Raw genomic sequence first — 27,785 nt, 5'->3', positions numbered from 1 at the left:
TTCCAAACTAGAAGACAGGAATTACACAATGCTTCCCTCCGGAACTGGAAAAAGATTGAAGTACAGCAAGTCACATATACCCATGAAGCAGAGGGCATTCTCACCGTTGGGGTACTGTTCTGTGCATTTTAGGATGTTTAGCAGCATTGAAACCCACTACTCACTAAATTACAGTAGTAGTTCCTCCAGTGTGACTGTCAGAAGTATCTCCAGACATTGCCAAAAGTCCCCTGGAAGCACAGTCATCCCCATTTAAGAAACACTACTATAAAGGGTTGGGAGGGCTGTGAGGTGGATTTATCTGCTCAGTACAATCTTGTTGGGCAGTCACTCTGTGCAAGAGCACGTTGCATGTGCTGTGAGAACCTTGAAGAGGAGCAGGGTCCTGTTTGTGTCCTCACTGAACTTACAATATTATAGAGGAAGTGAATACAAATAACTGGAAATCAGAATAGCAGGATGTAAAAATTAGTGATGTCTCAATATGTATTCAGAAAAAGGCAAACAAAATTATCATTTGAAAAATCAAGGAGAGTGTTTCAAAATGTAGTAGGACTTGAAGAAATAGCAGAATTCCAACATGTCGAGATGGGAGGTTAAGGTCTTTGAGGCAGAAGAAGGAGAACATTGGAAATCGGTCTTGAGGAAGAATTTGAACTGCTTTGAATTCGACATGGTTTGAGTTTTATTTATTTCATTATGAGGACCCTTTCCTTCCAGTTCACTTTATTTTTGATGAGGATAGTGACATGATGAGAAGATGACAGTGTCTATGGGCCCTGTTCTCTTGCTTTTATATTTAACTCCTTTTCCAACCTCTGCCATAAACTGTGGGGAGAGAAGTGAGTTTGTGACCAGTACAGCAAAAGATCCAGATCCAATTTTATCTGCTGGATAAAATTTAATCAATACAATGGATGAAGCTTATTATTATAAAATTGTTTTATTTATTTATTTATTTATTTATCATACAGATATACAAGAAATGATCCTTTTGGAAAACAATGATTTCAAGAAATAGGCAGAAGACATATTACTGTTTCTAAAGTTTGGCTGAGAAATTAGCATCCAAGTTTTAATAGTATGGAAACTGAAAACACCATATAAATAAGAGGAGCAAAGGAAACAATCTAAAGACCTTTGTTTGGAACATTGGTTCTTAACCTCTGAGGACTCATCTCCTCCTTTGAGTATATGATAAAAACAGTAGTTTCCTCCCAGAAAAATACCCATTGGTACATACTCAAGAAAGTTGGTATAACACTTAAGGGTGTTCTTGATTTTCTGAAGCCCATTCATGGCCTTTCTAGGCATCCATTGTTCCCAGGTTATAGAACTCTGACAGAAGACGACAAGCATACAAGACTTAGACAGTACTTTGTGGACCTATGAAAGACCAGAAGTGCCTAAAATCCCATGAGGGGGCAGTTTAGAATCTGAAGCATCTAGGCTCCTTATAAATACTCGGATTTCTTTTGACTGAGATGTAGTAAAAAAGTACTTAGTTATTGTCCATGAAACTTCTAAAAGTTTAAATTACTTTTATTTGATGGAAATATTTCTGTATCTCTTAGAAACAATATAATAGAAAAATAAAAAGAATCCTGAGTTGAAATCAAGAAGATTTTAGGGCTTCTTCCAAGCTGTTTGAACTTGGACTAATAATTTAACTTCTCTGAGCTTCAGTTTTTATGCTTTTTTAAAAATAACAAAGTATGGGACTGTGTGGTTTTTAAGTCCTCTGTTATAAAATTCCATCATTTAAATTAACTTATCTACATGTTAAGAAATAAGACAGAAAAATGACTTTCTAAAAATGACAATAGCTGCAGTTACTTCCACAGTAACATATTTTCAGGAAGTGATTCAAAGCTAGATGTGGTTGAATTGCTAAATGACTGAATTTGCAAAAGTGGGCGATAATTAAGTCATTATGCTCAACCCGTATTACTTATTGATGACTTCTCCATGATTTTGAGTCGGAAGAGTTTTCTACAAGAGAGGTTCTAACTGGGCTGTCTGAATGATGAATCATTCCCCACCAAGGTGGTCTTCCTCAGCTCCACGGTACTCATAGGCACTACCAGGAAATTTGACTGTGGTTGCTGTGTTGCACTTGGCTTATAATTTAAAAAAGGGGGGGGGCTTTCAATATTGATATCACCATGGTTCAGCCTGTAGAAGCAAAAGATTTTCTTGGAGGAAAATGGCTTGACATTAAATATATATATATATATAATGCACTCAGCCAGGGCTCCAATCATACAAATGCACTCACCATTTGTGTGGCTTTAAATCTGGCTGCACACATGCCAGGACCAAGGATCAGAAATGCATCTGGGTAGCAGAAGCTGGTCAGTGTAGTCTCCTCCACCTCCTTTTGTTGTCTGTTTTTGCAACATATGTTAGGCACGAAAGGGACAAACAAGGATGAAATGGTTTTCTCCTTTTCCATCTGGTTCTCTGCCAGAGATACAAAGCCCGAACAGAGCATCAGATTTCAGTGTTCTGACTGCTGAGAAACCCCACTTCCTTGTTCTCTATCCATCACCATTCTTCTTCTTAACAATATTTTTCCACCAAGTACAAAGCAATGGAGTCCAGTAAAATACAGGGCTATTTCTACTTACTCCCCTCCAAATCCCTGGTCATTAATACTCCCATTTGTGGGATAATACCTTTTGTGGCTTATTTGATAGGAATGTAGTCTGATGTAAGTGCTATATATTCATAGTATTTTGAACTCCTAGAATTAAAAAAAAATATACAGATAGTTCTTTGGGTATAAATAAATTCTGTTCTGTGAGTTACCAAAAAGTCTGTTGTTTGGAGCCCATAGGATATTTCTCGTGGAAATAATTTTAAAATGGTGATAAAACTCTAAGATAGAAGACAGAATGGGTGGGGGAGTGGGGGAAGGAGGCAAAGAAGAAAGGAGGGACGGAGGGAGAAGGGGACGGAGGCTAAATCAATACAGGACACAAAATATTACACATCCTTTGCATGCAAACATTTGTCTGTTCCATAATGGAAACTAAAAATCCCTTAAAAGCTTGGCAGCAGTATGGAAGGCAAGGACTGCTTCTTTCAAGTGCATAAACAATGGGTTCAGTAAGGAGATGGTGGTGGCACCTGCCCTCTGGAGAGCTACAGGACTGCCATGTGGCGATGTTGCTGCAGCTTCTACCTCAAGAGGATATGGGACCCCACAAGCTGGGGACAGTGTGACTACTGCAGCTGTTCACATTTGCAGAGCAATTTTTAATTGAGTGTTTTAATGTCTGTCAGACATTGCCAAAACATGATTAAATCCCACTGTATAAGGAGTTGCAATCTAGAAATTTGTTTGGGACTTAAAGATCTATTAAGGCTAAGAGCATTACTATGTATTACTAGAGTAATAATTGCTTTTATGTGAAATTTTGTCCTGAAAATTTTCAAACATTCAGAAAAGTGGAGAAAATAATAGAATACATTTATATATATCCATCATTTCAATTAAAAAATCATTATGATTTTGATTCATTTTCACTGGTTATCTTTTTTTGCCTTTCCTTTATTCATTGCCAAGTATCTTTTAGCAAAACATAGATCTCATGTCATGTATACATCAGTTATACAGCTTGAAAAAATATTACATCTTCCTACAGGATGACAATTCCAACATAATTTGCAATAAAAACAATTTTTTTATTGTGTAATAACCCATATGTAATCATTGTCTTAACCCTTCTGCCTATAAAATGTCTTTTTTTGTTTGGTTTGTTCAAACCAGTATTCAAAACAAGATCACCACACTCCATGTAGTTGTTATGTAACTTAAGTGTCTTTTTATCTTGAGCAGTCCCATTTCTGCTTCTACCCCGTACCACTGACCTGTTCCCAATTCATGTTGATATCATGATTGTCAGGGGATGGTTTTTCCCCTTGAGCATCATTTAACTCATTCTTTTATTCCTCGTATGTCCTCTAAATGGAAATTAACTCCAGGGGTGAATAATTTCTTAAAATACAACAGTGTTTTGATTTTGTCATTAGTAGGTTCTAACAAATCCATTTAGATATAAATAAAGTAAATATTCTGTTATTTCCCATGATTGATGGAATAATAGTGTAATCAAAATTAAAAGGGTTCCCGTATTACTTAATGTTGATTATATAGCACACCAAATATCTTATATGTGGCCTGCTATTCTTTTTTATGACACCAACCTGGTTCCTACACTCCTTACAATTTGCAGGCTCTGGCATGGGGATCCTTACTGAGAAATGTTGAGAGAGAACTTTTAAAGAGTTAGAGACCACATTATGAAGGGTCCTTAACTGCAAAGATAAACAAACAAAGAACAGGCCCCTTCATGTATCTGACTTTTAATCATGCCTCTAAAGTGGTACTATGATGGTGCATCTACAGGTAAAAGATCACTTGGGATTATATTCGAATAAGCAACATCACCCTAATTCAGTTGTTAAAAGCTGTTCCTACATGGCTGAGTATTGGATGAAACCAACTCTCAACTAACCAGAAAGCAAATGTAATACTATTGTTTTCCCTTTCCCTAGTTATGCACTAGTTATCATAAATCAACAAAGACACTGCTGAAAGGTGAAGAGCATGAGATGACATGGGACCTTAGAGAAGTGAACCCTAACAGTGGTGGTGTATGAATACCGTGCTGCTTATAATACTCAGAATGTTATTTTGTAGATATTTTTTAATATTTCCCTTTTAAACATGAGGAAACTGAGTTATAAAAACCTTAAATTGAGGCACCTGGGTGGCTCAAATGGTTAGGTGTCTGCCTTCAGCTCAGGTCATGATCTCAGGGTCCTGGGATCCAGCCCCATGTCGTGGTTGGGCTCCCAGTTCAGCGGGGAGCCTCCTTCTTCTTCTCCCTGTCCCTTTCTCCCTGCTGTGCTCCCTCTGTCTCTCACACTTTCAAATGAATAAATAAAACCTTAAAAAAAAAGAAAAAGCTTCAGTTGTTTTCCCAAGATCACATAGTAATAAATGGAGGCTCTAAGAACTGAATTTAGGCAGTCTAACTCTTAACCTGTCTACCACTATACTTCCTCTTAGTATACAGTTAGAAACTTATTGTTATTTATTTCTTTATTTGAGAGAGAGAGAGAGAGAGGGAGAGCATGGGAGATAGGGGAGAGAGAGGAAAGAGGGAGAGGGAAAGAGAGAATCTTGAGCAGGCTCCACGCCCAGTGTGAGCCCAGCGCTGGGCTCCATCTCACGATCCTGAGATCATGACCTGAGCAGAAATCAAGAGTTCAACACCTAATCCACTGAGCCACTGAGGCACCCCACAGCTTGTTGTAATTTTTATGTGAATACCAGGAAGTAGAGAAACTTCTTCTGACTCTGAGGCCAACCTTGAAACTTTCTTGAAATATCTCTTATACCACATGGGCTTTTAACATGAATATATGTAGACATTTATTGATACCTGTGTGTATAAATATAAATATTGCTTTTGTTTTAAACAGGTCATCGATAACCTTGGTCCTTTGGAACTGATTATTAATACTCCTAGCCATCATAGGGTTCATCATGGTAAAGAAATTTTATCTTTTTTTCTTCTTCATTTCCTTAAAAACAGTATTATTTTGTACCTTTTCATCACAATTATTCAGCATAGTCACCATGCACTGTATAAATAGGTATCCCTGCACCTGGACAAGTCTCATTTCCAAAGCAAAGATTGGAGGGAAAACAAACAAACAACGACAAAAACAAAACAAAACAAAAAACAACAAAAAAAACCCCCACCTTCCTTGAATTTTCCTTTTTGTCTAGATCTCAGTTGTAATGGAAAATGAGTTAACCACCTGAGGGGATGCACACTTTCTACATTGAAGGTGTCAGTTGAAGGTCACTTCCTGAACCAGTGCTGAGTTTCATTCCTATACACAGCCAGAAAGCCTCTGGTCTTGAAAATTGTTGGGACTTCAGGAAAGCCTAATAAACAGCAACTCACTTTCTTGCTGAAATTCTGTAAAGTGCATTAGCCTGACAAAGAAAAAAATCCCGTGTGGCTAGTGCCTAAGTTTTAAAGACAGGATAAGGCTTAACAGAAATGTTTGCATGTGTGCACCAAAAGACCTATAGAAGAATGTGCATAACAGCATTATTTGTAATAGAAAAAATAGAGATAAAATTAAAATGTTTATCACAGTAGAAGAGAGAAATTGTAGATGATGCATGTAATGGGGAATTATGTAGCAATAAAAATGTCCAAACTGTTGCAGCTTGGGATGGCCAGAATAAATCTCACAATGTTGAGAGAAGGAAGATAGTAATAAAATAGTAAATATTGTTGTAGTTCTTTTATAAATTTCCAGGCATGGTAGGCAGCACTCGAACACTGCAGTCCTCCCTTCCCTAGGGGCAGGTCCCTTTCCTCCTGGCAGGAAGCAGATGGAAGCATAAGCCTCACCCTTCCCCACCAAGGACTGGAGAGGGTGGAGTCAGGTTGCATATGCTCAGTTTCCTCTTCCAAATTCCTTAGGCATTTCCTGGAGCACCTGAGTGGCTCAGTTGGTTAAGCATCTGACTCTTGATTTTGGCTCACGTCATGATCTCAGGGTTATGAGATCAACCCCATGATGGACTCCTCACTGGGCAAAGAGCCTGCTTAATATTCTCTTTTTCCCTCTCCCCATCCCCACCCCTGCTCATGTTCTCTCTCTCCCTCTCTAAAAAAGAAAAAAATAATCCAAATTCTGTAGGCATTCCCCAGCTCCAAGGAGACTGTTAGAGAGGGGCTGGAGAGGCCAAGGGTTAGAGACTGTTCCTTCATGTAAAATTAGGAAACATAAGGAATGGAGAAGAGTAAGTTCACATTGAAGAAGAAATAGTTGTTAGTGTCCTCTGTTTGACTTCAGGGTGCCTTCCCACTCATGTTGTTTCATATCTGGGTTTCTCAGCCTCAGCATTATTAAAGTTTTAGACCCAACAGTTCTTCATTTGGAGGCGGGAGGTTAGGGGTGGGACTAGGTATTATAGGATGTTGGTCTCTGAATACTAGATGCAAATAATATCTGCCCCAGTTGTGACTCTCAGCTGTCTTCAGACATTGCTGTATGTCCCCCGAGAGGCAAAATGTTCTCCATCCCAACTGAGAACCACTGCTTAGCCCACATATGGCAATGGGTTTTATGTCTGTGTAGCCACCCCCACACTGCTTCTGCGCTGGGGGAGGTTGTCTCTTGTGTCTTCACTTTCAAACATATATTTGCTTGTATAGAAAGCATGTAAAGAAATGATACATAAAGACAGTTGAGTTTGTTGGGGGCAGTCACTTGATGGATTAATATTTTTTTTTCCTTTGATTTACATGCGTGTGAATATAGTACTATTTAAGCAACTTTTTTATTATTAAAGAAACTATGCCCAGCTATTTCCATTTAAATTGTAATTTGAATACTTTGGAGCAGGAAACTATATATGTTTTGTCTTAATAAAAATAATCAAGAGTAATTTAGTTTTCACTTATGTTTTTATGATTGCCTCACTTCAAGTAGAAAATTTTCTTCCTGTAAAACATGCAGAGAAAAGGGGTAGAGATAATAACTCACTTAAAAAAATGTAAATAAACACATATTATTTATCTTATTTCCTATTGCCTTTGTTTTGTGGGCCCTTTAATCTTTAATTACTATTCTTCAATAGTCTTAAAGTAAAATTACTTAGAATTTATCATAGATGTCTAAAAAACTAGAAAATTATGAGAAAAAAATTTTTTTTAAAAATATGGGATAGGTTGGGTTATGGACATTGGGGAGGGTATGTGATATGGTGAGTGCTGTCAAGTGTGTAAACCTGACAATTCACAGACCTGTACCCCTGGGGCTAATAATACATTTTATGTTAATAAAAATAATGAATAAAAAATAATAAATAAAAATATGGGATAATTCTAAATATATGTAGCTTTAAGGTATCCTTTGCTTTTTTTAATAAAATTAACTCAAAAAAATAAATACAATAAAACCAGCTTATTAGCAAATAATTAATGTTGTCAGTAAAAAGAGATTCCTAGGAAAATCATTTTGTTTGATGTCTTGATTTTGTTAATGGGTCCTAAAATACAATAAAATGTTTCAAAAGCATAACTTCATTTTTCAAAAAAACCCTTTTTTAAATATTTGTTTTATAGGCAGAAACCGTTATTGCATAGACAAAAACTACGCTGGCGTTCTTATTATATGGGATAGAATTTTTGGTAAGTAAAATGTATATGAATTTAAAAATAGTAACTTAGCTCCTTAACTTATAGAAAATCAAAGATCATATCCTTAATGTTTATCTTCCAGGGACATTCGAGGCAGAAAATGAGAAAGTTGTATATGGTCTAACACATCCCATTAATACATTTGAACCATTCAAGGTGCAGGTAATGTAACTGATTTTATTCTTTCTGAATTGATTATATCCTTTCATAAATCTTCTAGTTAAAAGAACAATCACTTGTTGAAAGGTGAAAGTACATTACACTATCCTGAAAATAAGGTTTTTTAACCATAAATAAAGTCGGAAGTAATTCTGGCACTCCAACAAAATCTTGAATCAACTTGGGCAAAATGCATTTGAAAACAGCTCATTAAAAGAACTCATTAAGAACTCTTAATTATATCTACTACCGAGAATTTTTTTCTAAATAGCTCTTTAGCAAACATATTTCTTTCTCAGAACAAACCTGAAATATATTCATGTATTCAGAAGGAGCAGTAGTAAATGCATAATTAAGGCTGATACCACAGTAAGAAAAATATTTGCTTCAAGGCTGCATGACTCTGGTTAGAAATTCAACATGAGGCTTTTGCCCCTACTCTTCTTGGACCTAAATGTCAGGAGCTATTACGAGTTGGTTAGGTCTATGCATTAAGACCTGCTAAGACTCATTGCACTGGACCAGTTTTCGCTTAGACATGTGGTATTGGTTGTTCACTGATCTCAATGGCTGGCACTAGAGAAATGAAGAATGTCTGTGAAGCTCTGATCCGTCAGCAACAGATCACCACAAACACTCCTGGGGTTAGGAACTAGTAAATGAGAAAAAGATAAGAATGCTTGAAGAAACTGAAGAGGTCAGTCAGTGACAGCTCTGTACAGGGGACCGGGTTTACAGCATTCAGTAAGGGGGGAAATTTACAGGTTCATGTGCGGTCTGCTTTTTGAACCTTTTTCTTAGAAGTTTTTAAGATATTTAAGATAACAAAATAAAGTGACAATTATTGAACCTTTACTATGTGCAGAGTATTGCTAACTGGTCCACACAAATGTCTAATGTAGCCCTTACTAAAACCTTATAAAACAGGGATTCTTTTTATCCTCATTTTTTAGAGGATGAAATTGAAATTGCCAGGATTCAAATGAGTTAACCAGCTACACACAGCAAGCTTAACCAAGGAGGATTGCAGGCCAATTGCTTGGCGAAGCCCAAGACTCACCTAGCTCCATAACTTTCATACTGTGCTACCTAATTTCAGAAAAAGCCATCACAAATTGCTTCCATTTTTCAAATGAAAGATATTTTTATCTCACACTTCAGAAGAGAAAAGTTGGTTATTTTCTTCCTTCTCAATCATAGGCCACTCCTCTCTCTGTGTCTCTTTCTCTGTCTGCTGGGCATTACTAAAAATATATCTCTTAGGAGAATATTAAGAAATATTTCATAGTGCTTTCTTAATAAGGAACTTTATAGAATTGAAATTAACTTAAAAATAACATATTGAGAGCTACATCTTCACTTGGTCTAGTCTTATCTCTCTAATAGGGATATTAAAAAGGAAATAACCGACTTGGTCTCTGTCCTCTGGGAAGGAGCCTTTGAAACGTCATGTGCATATGAATCATAAGAGGATTTATTAAAGTGCAGGTTCTGTTCAGTAGGTCTGAGGTGTGTCCAACATTCCGTATTCCTAGCAAGCTCCCAGGAGATGCCGAGCCTGTTGTTTCCTGGCTGATCCTTTAAGGAGCAAGGCTTTGGGAATGTACACTTCTGCTGAGACAAAGGGGATCATATCTGAGACAGACTTGGAGACTGAAAACTGTACAACAGGGAGTTAGATGATTAGGATTTGGAGGGACCCAACATTCACACAGCCACAGTATTTATGAGCAGCTGCTGAATCTATGTGAGGTTCAGTGTCCCAGGCCTCTGCCCTCCTCGAAACATTTCTATATCACAACCGTGTCTGAGGCCTAGGCTTCTAGATGCTCTCTTACATTGTCAAAATGTCATATGGGCATATAGTGTTAATCAGGAATTCTTGAACCTACAAAAACATATACTTACTTTCACTTGTATTCCTTTGTATTCAGCTAAATTTCTCATCTTTCCCTCAGAGGCATCAAAAGCAAGTAGGATGGCCCCCACTAGTAGAAGAGGATTTCTTCTTCCTCTTTATTATTAGGCATCGGACACTCACTTTGCTCTCCATTGGAGTCCAGGAGTTTCAGGGCATTGGAAGGCAATGTTATTTTAAAATGTTACCACATATTTCTTGTGGCCTGTGTCTAGAACAGGAGCAGTGAAATGGAATCAAGGGTGCCTTGGCCACTCGGTTGGTTGAGTGTCAGACTTATGGTTTTGGCTCAGGTTATGATCTCAGGATCCTGGGATTGAAAGAGCCCTGCATCCAGCTCCACACTCAGCAGGGAGTCTGCTTGAGGTTCTCTCTCTCCCTCTGCCCTTCCCCCCTGCTGGTACATCTGTTTCTCTAAAATAAATAAATATTTAAAAATAAATACAATTTATTTTTAAAAATAAATACAAAATACAAAAAATAAATACAGTCAGTTTTCAAAATAACAGAACAGATAAATATACTAATATGTGTTACAGCTCCTAAGCACATTATGTTTTATATTATAATTATTTTTTATTATTAAGACCCAATGTGAATTTCCATTTGACAGTTCCCTTTTCCTAAAATCTGCTCCACTAAAGCCTACATTGTTCATTAATTGCTTCAGATTTCTTATTGTAATCTTTCAAACAATTTTGAAACCATTTTTATAATCCTAGCAGTTTAAACTCTTTAAGAGACAATGAAAATGCCAGTAAGACCACAAATTCTCCTAGAGCCAAAACTTCTTTCTACATTAATTTATTACTTCACTTATAATAGAAGTCAGCATTAGAGTCTATAGCTCTAGGACTGTTTTAAATCCTATGATGCATTACTATCACATGTATGGAGTACATAGCCAGTTACCCTGATATTAATATTTACTGGCTACTTCTCATATGTGAGCATACTTTTAACTTCCGTACTTGTCAAATATACAGTGTTATTTACGGAATGTGGATTCCTACTATAAGACTCAGAAGTGGGACACCTGGGTGGCTCAGTTGGTTAGGCGGCTGCCTTCGGCTCAGGTCATGATCCCAGCGTCCTGGGATCGAGTCCCACATCCGGCTCCTTGCTCAGCGGGGAGCCTGCTTCTCCCTCTGCCTCTGCCTGCCATTCTGTCTGCCTGTGCTCATGCTCTCTCTCTCTCTCTCTCTAACAAATAAATAAATAAAATCTTAAAAAAAAAAAAAAAGACTCAGAAGTGACCTTGAATATTTCTCCTCAATTATAGACATGATTGTCTGTAACTCAATACAGTAAATAAAGGGTGATTTTTTAATATGTAATATGGTTCCTGTTCAACATTAATATCCATTTAGCAAGACTTTAGAAATAATATCATTAGGCAGAGATGCTGAGTGCATAAACTGCTAAGTTAATTCCATTGGAAGAGACTCAAATCCCTTTTTCTATTTTGCTGATTTTCTAAACAATTGTCCTCTTTTTTAATTTCAAAATTATAATTTTGTGGAGTTTTAGAAATATTAACAAGAACACATTTAAAGGACACAGAATGAATAGAATAAATTGCAATATGCAATTGAATATTAATTTACATTAACCAAATTATATATAACCTATATATTATAGAACAAAATATAAATTGCATTGAATAATAAATGAATGACTATATACTTCATATTTTTGTTATGTGTTTTTCTTATTTTAAATAAGCTATATCTTTATTCTTCTAGTTCCACCATTTAGTTTACATATGGACTACATTTTGGGCCACACCTGGATTCTTCAACAAGTTTTCTGTCATATTTAAAGGACCAGGATGGGGTCCAGGTAAACCAAGACTTGGACTGAGTGAAGAAATCCCAGAGGTAAGTAGAGTTCATGTTGGGGATGGTGAAGATTAGTGTCATACTGCCAAGTCTACAGTCAGTCTGTATGTATGTTAACTTCATGCAGATCTGAAAAAAGATGTTCCCTTAGGCAGATACAGTCCTAGGGGCCAATAAGAATGGCGCCTTGTCCCAGGCAGACACTGCCTCTTACTGGAGAGCATGGTTTGGGGGGCAAAGCAGCAGAGACTGGTTGTCAGATCCACTCAAACCTGCAGCAGAGAGACTTTGTGTAATGCAAAAACTGTACAAACACATTCACTTGGTCACAGAATCCTAAAACACTAGAGAGGAGGGAGCCTTAAAGATGATTCAGTGTAGCCTTCATTTTGTTCATGAAAAAACGTAAAAATGGTCAACATCACTAATCATCGGGGAAATGCAAATCTAAACCACAAAGAGATATCACCTTATTCCTGTTAGAATGGCTAAAATAAAAAAGACAAGAAATCACAAGTCCTGGTGAAGATGTGGAGAAAAGGAGTCCCCCACATGCTGTTGGTAGGAATGTAAGTTGGTACAACCAATGAATGAAGGGGCCTAGGAGATACAGACTTCTAGTTACGGAATGAGTACGTCACAGGAATAACAGTCACAGCATAAAGAATATAGCCAAGGATATTGTAATAGTGGTATATCAAGACAGATGGTAATTATACTTGTGGTGAACATAGCATAAGGTGTAAATTTATCAAATCACTAAGTTGTATACCTGAAATTAATGTAATTATACTGAATTTAAAAAAAGAAATGAAGTCTCTAGAATGGAAGTTCTAAAGTCACACCAAGATGATGTGGTTATTAGATTAGACCATAATTTTATCCATTCTGTAGTAGATTAGTAGTAGCATTAAATTCAGACTTCACATTAAAACCCAAAAGTAAGTGAAGTAGAGATTTAAAACCCTGGAAATCCAATAGGAAATTCAGTATTAATCTGGAATTATTATAGAGATGATAAGAAGGACTTTCTTTCTAATCCTTAGGATATATATTGTGATTCCTTAAGGTAACTGTCATTAATAGTAACCTAAAAGCAATAGAAAGACTAAACTATTGTTTATGTCAAAGATAATTGTGAGTATAAAAATTAGCCCATATTATAAGGAAATAAAATCAGTTTTTGTATGAATATTGTTGTTTTTCAAAAATCTTGATCTAAATAAGAATGTTCTATTATCCAGTAATGAAAGCTGCTATGCTGAAATTTTCCAGATGTTTTTAGTTTTGTTTCATAATCAATTTTGTATCAATAAGCTAACCTGATGTATGTGAAAATAATTTCCTTATTTCAGCTCAGAAAATTTAGTTAACTATGATCCATTTATTATTTCTTCTATTTTTCAGTAGCTTATCCAAAGTGAGTATTCTAAAGTAATATTTGTGCCTAAATTTGCATTATAAAAGTAGAATTGTGTTTCTGGAAAACTATAGGGAAGTTGTTTCCAATAAAGCAGTATTTCCCTTTGAGGCATGATTATCTTCATTACTGAACTAACCTTCCATTTTTTCTTTTTCTTTACTTTCATGTATAATCATGGACATATATATTTCTTCATATTTTCATATTTCATATTTTAATGTTCATTTTAGTTATTTATCATCAGTACATACGGCTGACTCAATTCTTATACTGGTTTATTATAAAGCATACTAAATCAAAATCATAATGGTTATGAAATAAACAAAAACAAGAAGAGAATGTTAGATTCATTTTGGTGGGGAAAAAAAAAGGAATAGTGAAGCTTTTCTTTGCTTTTTGCATATCTCCTCTTAGTGTGAATTTCAATGAGGGCAATAAACCAAGAAGCAAGGTAAAGAAAAGCCTTCTTGGGGTGCTTGGGTTGCTCAGTGGGTTAAAACCTCTGCCTTTGGCTCAGGTCATGATCCCAGGGTCCTAGGATTGAGCCCTGCATCAGGCTCTCTGCTCAGTGGGGAGCCTGCTTCCTCCTCTCTCTCTCTCCACCTGACTCTCTGCATACTTGAGATATCTGTCTGTCAAATAAATAAATAAAATCTTTAAAAAAAAAAAAAGAGAGAGAGAGAGAAGAAAATGCTTCTTTCTTGTCTTCCTAGGTCACGGGAGAAGAAGTACCCTTCTCATCGCCGGTGTCTCATCTATTAAGGATCTATGCAGTTGTACAGTTTGCTTTGATGCTAGCATTTTATGAAGAGACCTTTGCAGATAAAGCTGTAAGTGGTATCTGTTTAAATATCTAGGAAATTTCATGAGAAAATTATGGGTCACTTTGTCTGAAAATGGAAATTAGCTCCCCATATTATAGCTGTGCTCTATTTTATTCTGTAATGTCTGCTTTAATGTTGGCAATATGTCCTGTTTAAAGAGGTAAGTTAACTCTCCTAGACTATTAAAGTTAATGGATTATATCCAAAGTGTTCCTGTGAAGAATATCTACCAAATGTTTTGCTAAAGATCTTGATTTGACTTTGGGGAAGCAAAATAAAAAGTCTTCACTGAGAATTTTTAACCACAAATCAGCCCTCACTCAGGGATGGGTCCAGGATTTATACTAACTGTTGATTTATAAACCTAAATTAAGAATGTAGTTTAAAGGGTTCTCAGATTAGGTCTCATGTATCTAATAGAACCCTGTTCAAAACATGCTTGGAGCAATCCCCTTAAACTCAAGTGTCCGAGTATTCCCACAGGTAAAGTCACAGTGATGATGAACTTAAGAGTTGAACAGCACAGAAGCACACTGGGAAAAAGCAAGCCATCATGACAAAGCATTGGCAGAAACAATAAACAACAGAATCAAACTCTCAAAAACAACAGATGTTGGAAATTAAAGTAAAGCATAAATTTAGTAAAATTAGTATGTTTGAGGAGGCCAAACATAAAATTAAAAAGAAATTAGAATTATGAAAAATTAAGAAACAAAACTATCAAAATTCATAAGGTATATTTAAAAATCTTCATGTTAAACTTCTAGAACACAAAAATGTAATAACAGACCTGAGAAAGTCAATGATTTAAATAGCAGTGTAAAGGCAAATTAAGAGAGAATTAGTGGATTAATAAATAGAGTAATCCATTATTTTAAAAAATGACCCACTATATAGTGCTAACACATAATGAGATAAAAACAAAACATGACAAGTTATCTTCAGACATAAAGAATAGTGTGTAAAAGTCCAAAAAAAAAAAGATGCAAGAATCTAAAAAAAATTTGAATGAATACAAATGGGATTAGTGGATAGTGAATTCAACCAAAATAAATTAACATTTTTAAAGAATAAATCTGTGCTATTTATAGATAGGTATTCATGAAAACTCCATAGTTACAGACATTAATTGATAATATATGCAGAAAAAATATATCACCATAGGGTTACTTTAATAATTTAATATATAAACCCTATAGCATCATTTTTAATAATTACATACCATTTTAATAATCCTAGTATAGTAATTCCACTGGAACAATTACAGTTATTCCGTAAATCCTGTGTAGTGAATTATAAGAAAGCAGTCTACTTGAAATAGAGTACTGAGTGTGTTAGGTAGGACTCACTGGTTACATGTGAGAGATACTCAACCCAGGATAAGTTCATTAACTCCTATAACTGAAGAGTTTGCGACTATTTCTTCTTCAGGTAGTGCTGGTCCAGTGAGTCAAATAATGTCATCAGAAACTTTCTCATTTTTCCTCAGCTATGCTTTTCTCAATTCAGATTCTCCAACAGACTTTCAGCTTTCATGGTGGCAAGATGGCTACCAGCAACTCTGGTTTTAAATACTGCCAAACAAAGAACCCCAGAAGTGAAGGTTCCAAGTTAGAGTCTAATGTTCTGGATATCACTGAACCAATCAATGTCATCACTCTATGAATGGGAGAACAGGGTCAGTTCCACAGGATCCTCATGATCAGAGAGGAAGAAAAGAATGGCTTAAAAGAAAATTAATTAGGTGATAGTACATAGAAAAAGGGAAATAGATTTGAGTAAACAAAAATAACAAATTTTAGATATTTATAAATCCTTCTTACTAAAAATATGTGACTTCAACTTGTTTTCAAAAAAATATTCTTTAAACACTTACAAAATGCGTAGTAACAGGTAAACTTTCCTGCGGGATACACTTACTTAAATTATCTATGGCATGTGTGTCTATTAGATATCTTCTGCTCTAAGAAACAGCATATCCAATTAAGTGTGTTCTTAAATAACTGGAAATTCAGGGGCAACTGGGACTGGTTTGTTTATCAGTTCAAACATGTAAGCTTCCAGAAAGGCTTCTCTATCATTCTCTTGGCTTTCATTGTCATAAAATAATGACAGCAGCTTCAGAGTTCTGTACTCACAAGGCTGTGACCAAAGGCAGCAAGTTCACTTCTTCTATAGAATCTTACAAATTACATTTTATTTAAGAAGGAGGCAAAAAAGGCCCAGAATATTTCCCAGCAAATGTCCTTTCATGTCTCATTATTCAAGATGAATTCACATGTCCACACTGAACCAATAACTATCACCATCTCATGAATTAACCATGAATGAATTATACCAAACATAATTTATACCCTGGGGATAAAGAGTTCACTTCTCCCCTGAACACATTTCTTCCTTATACCTGGATAAAATCAGCATAGTACTAGTACAGAAGAAATGGGGGTTATTTCCTGGTTGGGGAGCCAGTAGTATGTGGCACAGTGTGTTCTACTAAATAAAATAGGTTTACAGAAAGTTATTAAAAATATTACTAGATAATATATTAAAGAAAGCCCATTTTAATTTTTAACCTTATTTAAAAATTTTACTGATGGGCATTATTCATAAGTATTTGTGGATTTTGCATTTAAAATTAATAAGCAAACATTGTTACAAGTGGTGACCCCCGTTTTGAAAGATAGACAAGTTCATATGTGCTCTCTGGCCAATGACAATGTTTTTACAAAAACTATGGTAAAACATTTAATAGACTTTTCTGATTATAATAGAAAACAATGAATTAAATCCTAGTTCCCATTTTGTGAAGTGCAAGTGAGAAATAGATTACAGTGTAACCAGAAATTCTTGAGAATAAGATGGTAGGAAACATAGCACCTCATTGTTTGCTCTTTCATATGTGCACTACAATTAATGAAGCCAATTGCATGTTGTGCTGGGTTCATTTGCCTTTAGCTTCAAAATGAGACAAAATTTGAACTTAAGAATTTATTTCAGGAGTGGGGCGCCTAGGTGGCTCAGTGGGTTTTTGCTTTGGCTTTTGCTTTTGCTTTTGCTTTGGCTCAGGTCATGATCCCAGGTCCTGGGATGGAGCCCCGAATGGGGCTCTCTGCTCAGCGAGGAGCCTGATTTCCTCTCTCTCTTCGCCTGCCTTTCTGTCTCCTGGTGATCTCTCTCTCTGTCAGATAAATAAATAAAATCTTAAAAAAAAAAAAAAAGAATTTATTTCAGGAGCAAAGCTTTCTTAAAACAGCATGAACTAAATCACTCTTTTTTAAAAATTAACATACAAAGTATTATTTGTTTCAGGGATACAGGTCTGTGATTCATCAGTCTTACACAATTCACAGCACTCATCATAGCACATACCCTCCCCAGTGTCCTCACCCAGCCCCCTGCCCCTCCTACCCACCCCCCTGCCCCCGCCACCCTTAGCAACCCTCGGTTTGTTTCCTGAGATTAAGTCTCTTATGATGGTTTGTCTCTCTCTCTCTGGTTTTGTCTTGTTTGATTTTTCCCTCCCTTCCCATATGATCCTCTGTCTTGTTTCTCAAATTCCTCATATCGGTGAGATGAACCAAATCACTCTTAGCAATGCATGTGTAGACACCAAACTACCATAATGGTTAGACTAAAACTCAGGTCTTATATTAGTAACCTATCACTGATGACTTTGTTAAACGACTTTGTTGTCTCAATTTTTTCGCCTTCAATCTTTCTCAAAAAGACCTAAATATGCGTGTATTCATAGAGTTTCCATGGTTGAATGAGACCAGAAGAAAAATTAGTTCATCTATCTAAATATCTAACTCTTGATAGATGGATCAATGTTGAGTACAGTTTGCATTATTGATTTTTCTTTAGTTGTACTAAGTAAAATACCGAAATAAATTATTCCAATTCATAGAAACAAAATTAGAAATTTATTCATTTTTGTTTTGAAATAGAAACCCCTAACATTAAGTTCACCAAGAAATTTGATGGTCTAGGCATGTATGCTTCTTGGGCAAAAATGTAGCTAGACACAGTGTCTATTAAAGGATGCAACTTATAGCAGGATTTCACAAGATGTTTCTGCGGCCATACTAAACAGAAACTCCTATAGATATATTGACAAAGAGAAACACCAAGTGTTGAAATCCTTTTCAAACTGGAATTAGAGTTGGAGACAGCTTCATTCCTGACACAAATTAATTTTGAAAAAGGTGTATTTGCTTGTTTCCCACACATGTTTTTCTTTGCTAAAAACATGCTGTGCAACTAGGAAAAAAGGCTGCTTATTTGTGAGATTCTGTAGTGCTTTTCTAGTCTCAGGGGTGTTTAAAAGCATATGAGGACATTAACATCCAACAGCAATATTTTTTTTCCAGATTCACTGTAGCCAGTAATCACATAGAAAAGTTGTGGCTGACTTGTAATTGGGGGCCCTGCTGTGGTCCCACAGCCTTTTCTGTTTATGCATATACCAGAGTAGATAAATACTTACTTGTTTTATGTGTGCCAGTTCTGTATAAATAACTTTGGGAGTCAAAAAAGCAATTTGATGGCCACCACAAAGGTGTAAAAGACACATTCCTTTCTTACAGAAACTTGAAATGCATACATTTAAATATATAGTGTTTAGTTTAGTGATATGACCCACAGACTTCTATGTTGATTTTGGTTTAGTAATGCTTGGGAAATCAATTCCTTAGCTGCTAGGGTCCAGTTCATGGGGTGATATCATGAATACACGTTTGAAATGAAAATACGGACACACTAGCATGTTTCCAAAGTAAAACTGTCAAGGCAATGCTGTCCTTTTAAATAATAGACACACTCAGAAGGGTTTGAGTATTTCACAGTCTTATAATAGAATGTGTAGTAAAGTTACTACAGATACTTTCAACACAGATTATTTGATGATATGTTTCAAGTTAATGAGGCATCTGAGAATAATATCCAGTATAAATTTGGAAACAGATTTTTATACTTTTGAATACCCCTGTATGCTGTATTCTGTAAAATATAATGGACACTGCAATTTTGTAACTAATGTTTTGTAACTAATGTTTTATAACTAAATTATAACTAAAGTTTTGTAACTAATGTTGACGTGTTTTTTTTTTTTTTTTTAGATTTTTTATTTATTTATTTGACAGAGAGAAATCACAAGTAGACGGAGAGGCAGACAGAGAGAGAGAGAGAGAGAGAGAGAGAGAGAGAGGGAAGCAGGCTCCCGGCCGAGCAGAAAGTCCAATGCGGGACTCGATCCCAGGACCCTGAGATCATGACCTGAGCCAAAGGCAGCGGCTTAACCCACTGAGCCACCCAGGTGCCCCATGTTGACGTGTTTTAACAGGCCCTGAAAAAAATCAATATATTGTACTCTCATAACATAGTGTCACTTGCACAAATTAGATCTAGCTTAGGTCTTACCTGAAATCTCTTAAGTCAATATCCAGTGTCTCCTGTTTTGTTTTGTTTTTTTCCAGTGTAGTCCATTGAGATTTAAGTTAATTTCCTAAAGTATTTAGGTCATCACCGAAGTAATGTGATGAAAGGGAATGTGAGCCAAAACGAGCATCAGTTATAACCAAAAGCCATGAAATAAATGTAGTAAGTGTGTACTGTAGGATATTTTAAAAATCTATCTATCTATAAGCATAGGTTTCAGGAACTCAGAAAAGTGATTATCATAAGTTCCAATGAAAAATATAATTTTTTAGAAGATTTTATTTATTTGAGAGAGAGTGTGAGAGTGAGCACAACTGAGGGGAGAGGCAGAGAGAAGGAGAAGAAAACACGCCGCTAAGCAGGGAGCCCAATGGGGGACTTGATCCCAGGACTCTGGGATCATGACCTGAGCGGAAGGTATACACTTAACTGAGTCACCCATGTGCCCTGAAAAAATATAATTTCTATATGCTATATTGAAATATAATTAAGTAGGACATTGCACATTAAAACTATCATTTACATAAATAATGAAATATTAACTGAAATTAAACATATCTTCATGTTTTTAGTATTGTCCCAAACTTTGATCACTGTCAGGCAGCTTCTTTAATAATAATACTAAATACAATCTTAAAATTGCTTATAATTTGAATTAATGTCTCATTTTGATTCATGAAAAATATGTAAAAATTAGATATTTGAATTCAGCTTTGGAGACTCAAAGTCAAAATGCACAGTTCTGAGAAGTTGTATTTTCTCATTAAATCCCATTAAAAGTAATCTCATTAAAAGTAATGTAAACAGTGGCACCTGGATGGCTCAGTTGGTTAAGTGTCCTCTTTTGGCTCAGGTCATGATCTTAGGATCCTGAGATTGAGCCCGGAGTAGGGCTTCCTGCTCAATTGGAAGCCTCCCACTCATGCTCCCTTTTTCTCCCTCAAATAAATAAATAAAATCTTAAAAAAAAAAGTAGTCTTCATGAAAAGAAAGTTTGTCTTTTTGAGACTGTCTTTTAACACCTCCTCTTTTCTTCTGTATTTTGAGACATAACTGAAAGATACACAGCTTATGTTTTCACTTGTTTCACATAGCAAAAGTTGGTGTACAGATTTCAGTGAGATCTTGAAGTGACTACTGATAATTTAGAGTGGGTTCATTGACCCCGAAAATAGTTTTACTGAATATCCAAGAAAGACACAGCGTCAAAATGGATATCTTCCAGCAGCAACTGCTGTTGGACCTTGAGTTCTGAGGTTGTTGTCTCTTGGATTGGTCATTGCCCGATATTGAGGCAAGAATCTTCTGTGTTCTCTACCCAGTGCCCAGTGAGCCATGAGGTTATCCAGGCTGGCTGGTGAGAACATGCACTCTAGCCTGCACTTTATAAGCTCTCACGTTGCAAGCTGTAATCCTTCTCTGGCCTCTGAGAATTTTCTCATATGCATGACCCGACGTACTGGACTTCATGGGCACTTTCTGCAGATTTCTGGAATTCTCTCTGTGCAGCACTCTCCTTCTTGGTTTTTTGTCTTGCAAACAGTAGCCTCTTTGGTTTCTGCTAAATCCCAGCTCTATCTCTTCAACTCAGGGAGTCCACCAGGCTCCCTGGGTTCCCTCTGTTCTGTGGCGGGAAACTCTCTTAAGGAAGTAAGCTGGGGCAGTAGTAGAGGTCCTGTCATTTATATTCCATTTTCTGGGAATCACTGACATTTGTTGCCTTGTGCCCAGTGTCTTGAAAACAATTTTTGTCAAATACGTATTTTTTTCAAGTGGGGGTAGATCAGCTATTGTTTTTCTATCTTGTTGGGAGCACATTCAGTTTTTTAATGGAGTGGAATCATAGCTTACGTACAACTGTAAGTTAACTGTTCTTTAAATATTTGGTTAAAGTTTTCACAATGCAAAATTTTGCTTTTATTTCTTACAATTTTTGTAAAAATGCAGTAATTCATACCAGTTTGATGTTTCTGAGCAATATAGTCACTATTCTTTTTTGGCCAGTATATCTTCTCCTTTGATATATTTAATTCCTTTGCTTCTTGTTTGTTTGGAATTCTAGAAAATGTTCATTCTAATCACATTCCTTTTTATATGCTTCAATAGTAAACACCTACGGGGTTCTGATAATTTAAAAAAAAAGAATATAGTCAATATGGACAGTTTTTAAAAATATTTTTCTTATTTATTTATTAGAGAGAGAGAGAGAATGAGAGAAAGAGCATGAGGGGAGAGAGGCCAGCGGGAGAAGCAGGGAGCCCAATGTGAGACTGGATCCCGGGGCTCCAGGATCATGACCTGAGCTGAAGGCAGTTGCTTAACCAACTGAGCCACCCAGGTGCCCCTGGACAGTTTTTTGTTTGTTTGTTTGTTTTTAAGCATGATCTTATGTCAAGATAGATTTTTGAGATTCATATGTAAAAATTACAGATTACAAGTTGTATTATAGTATCCCCTGGGGTTCTGTTCCTGTGTCTGTCATAATACTGAGAAGAATCTTGAAGCCTTAATTTTAACATGACAAATCCAGCAGCTCAAGGCATCTGCAATAGCGGGATGACACAGCCTCTTGGCAGGTGGGACAGTAAAGCCAATCCACTGCCTTCACATCAGAAGTCACTAAGGTTTAAGTATTAGGTGATTTTGACCTCATTTTAAAGACATTTGGGAAGATAAGCATTTTGACTAAGCATAATGACTTTAGTAGTTCTTCATAGACACCTGTAAGAGAAACTCCTCAAAATCTATCTTGCTATAATAACAAAATCTAGACATTTTCATTTCTAAGTCCTTTGGGAAAAAACATAGAAAATATTATCAAAGCATTTTCAACAATACATGAAGTTGTTTTTTTTGTTTGTTTGTTTTTAAGATTTATTTATTTATTGAGAGAGAGGGAGAGAGCAAGAGTGCAGGTGGGGACAGGGACAGAGGGAGAGGGAGAGAGTTTTAAGCAGATTCTGTGCTGAGCATGGAGCCCAATTTGGGCTGGATCTCATGGCCCTGAGATCACAACCCGAGCTGAAACCAAGAGCCAAGTGCTTAACCGATTGTGCCACCCAGGTGCTCCAACATACAGCGTTTTTTAAAAAACAAATTGTTTATATAGACGCATACTATCATTTTACGACATTATGTATGGGGCTGACATTTCCCTTTGTGAGATTTTTGAGGTAGGGAAATAGGAAATTAGTTATGTTGATCAACAGAGTTTCTACAAAGTGGTGAAGAGGATGATATCCCCATTCAAGAAGAAAAGGAAGGGTGCCTGGATAGCTCGGTCAGTTAAGAGGCCAGTTCATGATCCCAGGGTCCTGGGATTGTGTCCCACATTGGGCTCCCTGCTCAGCAGAGAGCCTGCTTCTCCCTCTTCCCCTGCCTGCTGCTCTGCTACGTGGTAAGTTTCAAATGCCTTTTAGCTAGGTAGAGGCATTGACTAGGTAGCTAGATAGACATATTAAGTTGAGTTTTCAGAGTTTTCACTCTGACTTCAGGAACCAGGAAGCAATTTGCACAAAGAAGAGTTCCTTTTTCTTTCTTTCTTTCTTTCTTTCTTTCTTTCTTTCTTTCTTTTCTTTTCTTTTCTTTTCTTTTCTTTTCTTTTCTTTTCTTTTCTTTTCTTTCTTTCCTTCTTTCTTTTTCTTTCTTTCTTTCTTTCTTCCTTTTTTTTTTGTTAAGAGATCATAAAGTCCCTAACCAAAACTCAAAAATATATTTTATCTATCTCTGAATTTGATATTGGAAAGAGTTAATGGACCCCTTATTTGTGTTTCTTTTTTAAATTGTAATTTATTAAGGTTAACCTAAGTACCATTTGAAGAATCATTATAGCCTGGAAATAGTAACAATGACATTCCTATTGTAACTGTTGGTTGATTTTGTGCCAAGCACTCTTCTCAGTACCTTATTATAATTGCTGCCAAACTCATTTTATTTCAAATATAGCAAACACATAAAAGAGCCTTGGAAATGCCAAATAAATTGCCTATGGTTACATGGCTCATAGATTCAGTGCATAATTCCAAATCCTATATTCTTGCAGAACATTCGAAATCATGCAGTAGTTTTTGAGCACATATCTCTTTCATATGCATTTTCTCCTAAGAAATCAAAATGAAGCAATAGTGGTGAAAGCAGCATTTTTCTTAAAAGACAAAATGTTTCCCTTAAGCAACCGTTAATCTGCTCAAGCACACCTAGTTACTTCACCACCAGGAAACATTTTTCTGGTACTTTTGCTGAACTATCCCAAAGCAGCCACTGCTGAATTCCACATACCCAAATAGCATTCCACTAAAACATTCTGGTGTCCACTGAGCTTTCCCTCTTATATATGATATCTAGCTCAGTCCCTATATCCCTAACATTCTGATACTTTTTTATTCATATTTTTGATTACTCATCAATACTCGTCTACTAAACTGCTACTTTGTTTTAAATCCCTGTCAATTCTGGGTGCCAGCCAGGCATATGATGGTGAATAAGGAGGTGTTGTAAGTTGGCCATGAGGTCCGGGTTGATTTATAAGGAGCTGTGGAGCTGGGGTGCTGGATGTGAGCAGCAGTTGCAATCGGTAGCTTTTGCTTATTGTTTGTAACTTTGGACAGAGCAATTTTTGTAGGTGTATATATTAGTTAATAGTGAGTTGAAATCACCTCTTGTTATTTTATTAAAAGCAAAGAGAAAGAGTGTTTGCATCATGTATTTTAGCCACTTTGTTATATCACACTTAATGAGAACACTCTTTCTGTAGGGGAATCACTCAGGGAGATACGTATCCAACTTCTTGCTTTACTCATCACTTTTAAACTAAAACAGTATTCAACTGACCCTATATAGTAGCTATGTAACCTCGGCTTTGATCTCTGCCCCTTTCTGTTTTAAGTTTGTTGCTCAGATTTATCCACCATTGTCATATTTAGAGGTCAGGAAGGTGTATTTTGATTTTCAGAGGCATTTATTTCTGTGTGATGATGGAAAAGTTACTTAATCCTTTCATTCCTGGTTTGTTTTTTCATATTTGAGACAGATATAATGATGCCTTATCTGTAAGGTTGTAGGGACTATAAAAAGAATTGAAGTATATCAAACACATAACATGGAAGCTATAAAAGAGTAGATGGTCAGTAAACATGATTATTAAATTTTATAATGTAAACAAATAATTTATAATTATGTTGAAGATATGTTGTCCTGTTACAATAATTCAAAAGATAACTTTTGACATGTACATATGAATCTATAGATTTCACCAAATGTGAGTATGTATTTGTACAGTATGTTCCATTTGTGTGTTTGCACTCATAAACACATTCTCCTTTAAATACTTTCTGTATTAAAAACAGCTTTGGGTTTGAAACCACAAAGAATTGGTAATATTAAAAATAGCTATTGGAATCTGCTATTTATTCATAAAAATGTAAGTGATTTCTCCATGTGTGGGGACATAGGTGTTTCAAAGAATTATGAAAGTCAAAACTATAAAGGACAATTTTTAGAAAGAACACTTTAAGCAAAATATCTCTTTGGAGGTGTCTAATTCATTCTCCAAGTGTCCAGCAAAATAATTAAATGACCTTAGGAAAACCAAAATGTCCTCTGTGTATTTATTTACCCTTCTTGAAAAATGTCAGTGACAAATGGTGTAATATAAAATAAAACTGGAGGCTAGTTTTCTTAACAGCTTTAAATTCTGATATTCTTTTTAAGAATTCTCCTAAAGAATTTATTGGTCTCTTTGTTTCCTTGACAGGCACTGTCACAGGTTACAATCCTTCTGAGGGTTTGCTTCATTATCCTGACATTAACCTCCATTGGATTTCTTCTGGATCAAAGGTAAGAAGTGTAATTCTTTCATTTTATGTAATTTTATAAATGTTGTTTTAAAAGTATATGTGAAACTCTGATATTCATCAAAGATTTCTTATTAAAAGTAGAGTTGAAACTGTATTTTCACAATATTTTAAATTAAATAGAGTGGCAGTTTATCTGATTTTTGAAATCGAGGGTGCATTTTAAATCTAAGCCTTTTAACTGCCATTTAGGTTTTCAAGGTTATTAAAGAACACCTATAAATGTAATGAGTAATTTGGCAAAACAACCGTAACTCTGAGTACTTAATAAAATATGAAACATATTTGAGTACTTTTCCTTTGCCATTGAACACTTCACAATATATGCCGGAATGTATGAACTGTGTGCTTAAAGTTTATGTCCTTTCCCTCACACAGTGTATTTAAAGAAACTTGTATTCAGTACTACCCTAGCCAGAAAATATATTCACCTGCACAATTTTAAAATTTTATTTATTTATTTGACAGACAGAGATCACAAGTAGGCAGAGAAGCAGGCAGAGAGAGAGGGGGAAGCAGGCTCCCTGCTGAGCAGAGAGCCCGATGTGGGGCTCGATCCCAGGACCCTGAGATCATGACCTGAGCCGAAGGCAGAGGCTTAAACCACTGAGCCACCCATCACCTGCACAATTTTAAAATGCTTTTATGGCAGGAAGTATATGGAAAAATAGCTACTCACTATTGCTTAGTATTTATCAATCATTAATATTAATACCAATACCAATATTTATGCACTTAATATGTGCCAGGGAATATGTTATTAATTCTTACAACAATACTCTGAGATAAGAATTACTATAAAGCCCATTTTACAGATGAAGAAAGTGAGACAGATAGTGAAAAATAGAACACAACACAAACCCAAGCAATGCAACTCCTGAATTCACATATTATAGAATTTACAAATATTGTAGCTTTGTGAAAAAATGTAAAAAATTAAGTAATTCTTAAGATTTTATCTTTGTTATAGTATAATTGTTCATCAGGTAGGTAACCATAGCATTCCTCTCAGGAAATTGTAAATGAAAGTCTAGAAAACATACACTTAATTTATATTGATGGTATGTCACTTTCCCAAAGAAAGCTTAATGGATGTTCTGGAATAGCAGCAGATTCTGGAGTTTTATCAGGATCCAAATCATCAAGTCAGAAATGAACATCAGCTCATTTAGTTAGTTATTTGAACTGTTTAGAATATTTACAACCTATAAACACTTGGTGTAGAGTGATACATCTGATGGCATTTCACATAATTGTAAGCAAACTGTGTAGAACTTGAAACTTAACTTTCTCCAATACTTTAAAGGTTGTGTTTATTATTTATTTTGTTTGGCTCTCTATCCCTACTTTTCTAGACTAAAAAGAAAGTTCATACCGAGCCATAAAAAGAGAAAATGGGAAAATGAATCACAGGTCCCTCTGCAATTATTACCCAGATCTAGAGAATCAGGATCTCACATTTTAAAGATTGCAGTTCTATTGGTTGCATACACTTACAAAAAGTAGCAATAAGCTAATAGCAATAGTATAGTTTCATTTTCTTAATGAAGATTTTTTTTGTCCCCATACATACAGGTAAACAGGCCAAAAGCAGGCTATCAATTTTGTCATAATGTATCTTATGGTATTTTAAATCAATCTTATTGTATGTAATTAGTTTAAAATCTAAACTGCCTCTGGCCTTATTTGGAAGCTCATATTGAGATATAGATAAGTCATTCCAATCCAGTGCAATAGAAGCCAAAAGAGAATGGAATGATGTTTTTATAGTGCTGAAAGAAAAATTACAGCCAACCTATAATATTATATAGCAAAATTAAAAGTGAAGTAAAAGTTATTGATACAGACTTCTACAGCAAGCTTCAAATATGATAGTGAAATGTTGAAAATTTCCTTTTGAAGTTGAAAATGAGTTGGATATGCTTATTATTTAACATTCTGCCACAAATAATCAATGGAGGAAGGAAAGAAAAAGAAATAAAAGGCATAAGGATTTGAAAGAAATTAATAGCTCAATTACAAAATTAGTTTATATTAATTAATAAATATAACTAATGAATTAATGAAAAAATCCAGAGAATCTATTGGA

At 35.6% G+C, this 27,785-nt stretch overlaps 1 protein-coding gene across 1 annotated transcript in view; it reads left to right on the top strand.

The window, feature by feature from the left end:
• Positions 1-27,785, top strand: part of AGMO (alkylglycerol monooxygenase) — a 345,430-nt gene that overhangs the window by 184,623 nt on the left and 133,022 nt on the right. Inside the window, 6 exon segments of the mRNA XM_047695592.1 lie at positions 5,497-5,563; positions 8,169-8,234; positions 8,326-8,405; positions 12,066-12,200; positions 14,298-14,414; positions 25,597-25,679. Coding sequence (XP_047551548.1) covers positions 5,497-5,563; positions 8,169-8,234; positions 8,326-8,405; positions 12,066-12,200; positions 14,298-14,414; positions 25,597-25,679 — 548 coding nt within the window.

The sequence above is a fragment of the Lutra lutra genome, chromosome 11 (genome assembly GCF_902655055.1).
Source record: "Lutra lutra chromosome 11, mLutLut1.2, whole genome shotgun sequence".
Taxonomy (NCBI): domain Eukaryota; kingdom Metazoa; phylum Chordata; class Mammalia; order Carnivora; family Mustelidae; genus Lutra; species Lutra lutra.
This window is presented reverse-complemented; position numbering and strand designations above follow the sequence as displayed.